This window comes from Xenopus laevis, chromosome 2S, assembly GCF_017654675.1.
Source record: "Xenopus laevis strain J_2021 chromosome 2S, Xenopus_laevis_v10.1, whole genome shotgun sequence".
In the NCBI taxonomy this organism is placed as follows: domain Eukaryota; kingdom Metazoa; phylum Chordata; class Amphibia; order Anura; family Pipidae; genus Xenopus; species Xenopus laevis.
Window position 1 is genome coordinate 83,450,962 of NC_054374.1, and position 6,319 is coordinate 83,457,280.

Below are 6,319 nucleotides of genomic sequence, written 5' to 3' on the forward strand. Positions count from 1 at the left end.
GCCTGCCACTCATCCTGTGTATACATACTCATGTTTGATTTATTTATAAAGTCTCTTTTTTCTGCTACCTTCAAGTAAAAGATAAACAGTACAATGTGGAGAAATGCAGAAATACTGTCTACTAAGCTATATAGGCACAAACACACACTTTTAAACTACCCCTGGCAATTTTTTTGGATAAATTCTGATCAACTCACCACAAAACTCAAGTGGCTTAATTGAAATATTGGCTTCTTCCACAATAAGAAAAGTAGCACATTAAACTTAGAATTAGAAGCTACTCTAGCTGATAAAATCTTCAAAGAAAATAAGGGCATTTCGTTTTATTTTGACGGATTTTTTCCAAAATTCCATGCTGCAATTTTTTTGTTATATATTGGCAAATGTAAAGGTGAATGTATTCTCCTAAAAAGAAATGTTAGTATATCTTAAACCTCCTTTAATTTTTAGTGATAGAATATATTTGTGTTTGAAGTACATTGAAAGATTCCACTTGTTTAACATAAGTTAATAAAACATAAATGCCCAGTTTTTATATTTCTTTCTCTCTGGTTTTCTTGCAGAATACAGGGATATAATAAATAATAGTAATTTTACCTGTTAGCAGACTGCGTGTGTCTGGTTGCTTTAAATGTTCAAGCACCAATGCAGTCATCGATCAGCATGAGTAGCTGGCTCATACTGTTCCCAGCGAGTCATTTCACTGAATTTTTCTCCCAAGAAATACAAGAATGTTATTACCATCCCTCCAGAATGATTCAATTGTTTTCCCATAACTGCATTCATAGTAAATATTGCTCATTTCTACCATCATGTGTGACAAATGCATTTTCACTTTTATAACCACGATACCTAGTCTGTACCTTATAATTATGCCTATCAAGGCAGGCACAGGTTAGATTTTTCTTTCCTCTTTCTTTTTCCTTTTTCTGTGATTATTATTTTTTTTAATCCTTATAATGCTAATGGGTAACACTAATTTTATATTCAAGGAAAAAAATCTTGCGGAAATAATAGTTATGGAAACTTTATTTTTGCTAACCTTGCATTTATTTAATATGTAACCTTGCATTGTGTTGAAGAATGCAAAAACACCTTATATAGCATGTGCAGTCATTTTTACAGACTTGTAATCGGTTACAAAATTTGTTCTGTTGCACTATTGTGAAAGGACTTTGACACAATAATCCTATAAGGAATTTTTGTATATACAACAATTTTTTTCATCCCCCCCCCCCACAACACTCCTTACGGTTAAATTTTATTGTCATTTTGTGTGTGTTAGAAATCTGTTAGGCAGTGAAGTGACAGTAAAATAACCCATTAAATGCACAGACATTCACCTGTTAAAGGGGAACTATTGTGAATAATATTGGCTTCAGCATACTGAAATAAGAAACTTTCTAAATACAATCAATTAAATATTCTGTGCCTTTTTTTTTAAATAATCACGTTTATCTTCACTATTCCTGTCTCAGCATCTGTTTCTCCTCATTTTCTCTTCAGACAGGAGCTGGGTGTCAGATAATCATTGACAGTTACATCCAATATATTTTATAGGTGGGCTCCTTTTGCCTAGAAGATGTATTAGAGAAAATCACCAGAAATCCTCTCTCTACATGCAGGATATGTGCAAAAGGCAGTTATTTTGTTAGATTTTATTTGTACTGGAATCAGTTATTTGAGTGAGCTCTAATACATCTGCTAGGAAAGGAAGCCCCCTATATGATATTATGGATCATTCATCTGACACCCAATTGCTGCATGAAGAGAGAATGAAGAGAAACAGATGCTGAGAGAGGAATAGTGAAGATAAACTTGATTATTTTCAGAAACAATGCAGAATTTATAATTGATTGTATTTAATAAGTTTCTTACTTCAGCATGATTAAACTGATATTAAATATTAATTTTTGAGATATTTCACATTTAAAAGCTTTTTTTTTTTTTTTTTTTTTTTGATTAAAGGATCACTATAACTTACTGGATCACTGATGCTCCTCTTATTGCTTATTTTTAATTCTAATCATATATTTTTTAATTGCATTGTCCCAGCAGTATTGAATGCTCTCTAGTCTTAGTGGTATATCATATTATGAGCTTATTTATTCATTAAAAAAGCCATTTAACTGCGGAATGCATCCCAAGAATGATTTCAGACACGTATAGTGCCTGATCCTTACTGCTTACCTATGTATCTCAAGTCCTGCTTACTTAGAAAGATAGATTTTTGTTCTGTTCATTATGCGTTTGTGTGCCCTGCAGTGACAGTAGTTCTGACGTGCTACTTGTACTGTTAGTGTAGGGTATGTGCCTCTCTGCCGTACTTTCTGAAGTGCACCATATACACTGTGGGTTAAATCCATTGACATGCTGTTGAATCCACATTGAAGGACAGTGAGTGAAACTGCCTGCGTGTGATTGTATGAAACTGCCAGCAGAATTGCTTACTAATGTAAGTCGCCATTTAACAGTTGAATGTAGTGTGATTGTGAGCAAGGTCCACACAGCACTTGACTTCCTTTGTTCTTGACGTTAATCACTGACTTCTGGCCAGCTAGGGAGGTACAGGCACACAGAGTTAGCCCATTCTGTTGCAATACCATGACGCATAGGTGAAAAGCCTAACCCTTACAGTTCTAACGGAGATCACATCGCTTTGCTGAGCATTGTAGTGCTGCTCTGGCTGGCAAGGAAGGGGTTAAGCCAGAGCCTTAAGAAAAGCGACGCCTTCCAAGTCACAAAGGGGGAGAGACAAGGGAAGGGTGGGCAGTTTCTGTTTCAAGTAAGGATGACACAAGCACCACTCATTTCCTTATTAATCGGTTCAAACCAGTTCTTACAGGAACCGCTGGTGATAAATGTGGGAGTTCTCAGAAGTCATTCATTTCATTTTGTGCAAAGCTTCAGTGCACAGCTAAGAGCCTCCCTTATTAGGCAGGAGACACACACTCACATTTCATTGATTCTTTCCTTTGCTGCCTCTGGGCATGCTTTAACCATCAGAATCATGCTTTATTTTCTAATTCTACGGAGGGTAAGTAACAAATATACATATTAACCACTTTGTCCCGGTGTTTGTTTTTCTGCTTCTTTCTCCTTTCCATCCAAAAAACTGCCTGCACTCGGGATGCACATGGATTCAGGGTTATTCCAAGCATCGGTCCGTCCCTACAGAAACCCTTTCAGGAATATCTGGAAGCTCAGAGGAAAAAACTGCATCATAAAGGAGACAGCGGAGCACCCCAGGTAAGGAAAAGTCTTTTCCCTGAACTTTCCTGCAGGATGTACCTAGTACTTGTTGTGACAGATTCACTTTGATCTCTGTGAAACATTACCTTCCCTTCAGTCATTTCATTTTTTTTTTATTTTTTCCATCAAAAGCTCATATTCTTTGAGGTTTAAAAGCAAAGTTTCAGTAAATGTCTCTTTTAATACAGCCAAGGCATGTATTGCCACTTGCAATGCTTCTTTACATTTTTGTTTTAGAATTAAATGGAAATAATACATTTTAAATAAACATCCTTACATGAGACCATGCATCATAACATGTGCTTGCTGTCACTGAGCTTTATAGCACTTTTTAGCAAATGGAATATCTTTGTAGTATAGACTCAGCAGGATAAACAGCAGCTCCGCCTTAACAGGCTTTTGTGAGCTTATGCTCATCTTACCATCAAGTACAATGTTATATTTTCTGTTGATGCTACAAGATGAGTATGGCCATGCTGTATGTCTCAGGTTTTTATCTGGGAAACAATAGCTGACATTTTCTTTGTCTTAAAAGGGAACATTTATACTTTTAATACATGAATTATGTATAATTATTCAAAATATTTAAACACTCAGGAGCAGGCGAAAGCCATTTATCCTGTTATTTATTTTCTAAACACTTCCAGGGTAACTTTCCAAAACCTGATAGAAACTGCCATCTCAAATGCCTAGTAGATATGTCAGTATTGTAAAATCGGTAATTATTTTTTTTATAAATATTAGATTATCAGTGGTTCTTAAAGGGCATTTGAAATCCACACATATATTAAAGATTACAGCTATAAACAACACTGTAATACGTGAGCTGTTTGGCAGAAACATATTTGCTTGCACTTTTAATTGCATCCTCACCCCTTATGTCAGGGATGGCCAGAAAAATGGCCCTACAGCTGTGGCTGAACCATAGCTAATGGTGGTGATGGGCACTGATAATTTAAAAGTAGCTGATGGGCCAGGTTTTTTTACCTCTCTGTCTGAAGATATCACAACAGACTATAGAATGCATTATGATGCTTATTGTAGCACCTGCATTATAGTAACATAGCCCCATAAAAGCAAATAGACCATTGGTATTGGTCAAAGTAATGGCTCCCAATCAATAGCTCCAGCCAATCCCTTTCATAGCAGGTCCAGTAGTTTGTGTTCAGTGAGAGCAATCCTATTTAATAAAAGATACTTTTATTATATGTAGGAAAGAAGGCTGAATAAAATCTAAAGTCTAAAAGTGTGAAGCTATGAAAATACAAAGCTGTTCTTGCACAATAGGTGTCCACTCCCAGCATATGAAGCAGCAGAAAAAGCAAATAGTAATTTAAGTTGAGTTGCTATCTGAAATGTGCTGCCGCCCCCCACAGACTAATCCAGACATAAACTGTTAAACAACACAATTTGCAAACGGAACAGGAAAAATAACTAGACAATTGCGCATGTGCCCCCCCCCCACCCCATCAAGTATTATAGAAGCTAAGGTTACTGGGCGTCATGCTCTTAATGCTTGTTATTCCATGAAGAGTTTGTGCCTTTATGTTTACTTTCCCTAATCAAACAATGACTTGAAAATCTGTCCACAAGGTGGAAAATTACATGGCCGTAACAGTTCTGTGGCATGTACTCTAATAACCTCACCATCTTCTATTGTACTTTTGTTTCTGCAGAGTGAAAACTGGCTATCGTGGGCGTTTGAGAAGCTGGTGATCATTATGGTTTTCTATTTCATTCTGTCCATCATCAACTCCATGGCACAGAGCTATGCCAAACGGGTCCAGCAGAGAAATTTATCTGTAGAGAAGACTAAGTAAAGGGATTTACACCCAGGGAATTGGGAAGGAAGGGAGGGAGGAGGGTGGTGAATGGGGATAAAAGATTATGCTTCTATATGGAACTTCAACTGACATGATTAACTGTTAAATACAAAATAACGAACCTGGAGCGTGTTTAAAAGAGAACATTACTTGTTTCAAGTTGTTTTCTATTTTTTTCCACAATATAAAAAAAAACACATTTATTTTGTGAGATCAGAGAAATCTAGGTGGATTCACAAGCTTTTTTTTCCCCCTTATGGCATGTTCCTGTTTTTTTTCCCAACAGTTCAAATTCTCTCCTAAAGCTGTGTGTGGCAGAAAGGTTTGCAAACTATTTTTGCACACAGGGGCAAACACATTTGATAATATAATGATGAAGTGGGACATTGGTCTCTAGCCCCCTTCAGATTTTAAAGAAACAGGTGCTGAAAAATGAACTTAAATGTACTATACCATTGCAGATATTTGTCTTATTGGAACTGGATGTGCTTCTTTCATATCTGTAACTTTATTCTGGAGGGCTACATTGGTGGATTGCTGTGCAGTCTGTTGTACCTCCATCCAGATCTCTTAATACGTTTATAATGTTTGTGGAACTTCAGAAACAAAGACTAATTACTTTTCCCAGTGTCTGAAGTATCCGTTTCTGGCCTGTCTATACGCGGATATAACTAGAGGCTTTCACTGCATTTACATATGTTCTGGGTGATTCTGACGCAAGGCGAACACCCTGCAGGTATATTTGTATGTGAAGAGTCAGCAGGAGTTGTAGTCACCCTATGTGAAATACAGCAGATTTGGCAAGCACTGGTGCATATTGGGTTATTCTCAGTTACGTTCTTTCTTGTAAGGAGATGCCAGCAGTGGAAGGGAATAGTAATCAGTGCTGTCACTTCTTATCAGTGAAACCATCACACAAGGTTGGTACCTGTCCAATTCTGTAAAAATTAAATTTTTTTATTCTGTACATATAGAATGGAAAGCTGAAACTGAACTTTATAAAAACCACCTTTGATCATTCCAGAACTTCTTGTGTCAGTTCTTCTTTGTACATTTACCACTCCTTTGTCGTCTGTATATTTCCATTGCATTGATCCCTTCTGCCTCCACTCCCTTCGGAGTTACGTTTGTTGCGTGCATGTTAATCCTCCCTTTTGTCTGTGATTTCTCAATCATTTTGCTTTGCAGAAGCAGGAAGTGTATGCTGAGCTCTGGCTCTGCCTTTAGTACTGACCTCATGATGC

General features: G+C 36.9%; 1 protein-coding gene and 1 long non-coding RNA gene across 3 annotated transcripts in view; one reads left to right on the forward strand and one right to left on the reverse strand.

The window, feature by feature from the left end:
- The window catches only part of LOC108709607, a 22,172-nt gene extending 20,762 nt beyond the window's left edge, over nt 1-1,410 (reverse strand). The window contains exon 1 of the long non-coding RNA XR_001934662.2: nt 598-1,410. This is a non-coding gene — a long non-coding RNA (uncharacterized LOC108709607). The remainder of the gene's footprint in view (nt 1-597) is intronic.
- vmp1.S (vacuole membrane protein 1 S homeolog) overlaps nt 1-6,093 on the forward strand; it is a 101,971-nt gene extending 95,878 nt beyond the window's left edge. For both annotated transcript variants that reach the window (XM_018249609.2, XM_018249608.2), the window contains exons 11-12: nt 3,147-3,249; nt 4,929-6,093. In XM_018249609.2, coding sequence (XP_018105098.1) covers nt 3,147-3,249; nt 4,929-5,072 — 247 coding nt within the window. In that variant the 3' untranslated portion in view covers nt 5,073-6,093. The remainder of the gene's footprint in view (nt 1-3,146; nt 3,250-4,928) is intronic.
- Nucleotides 6,094-6,319: the final 226 nt, after the last annotated feature.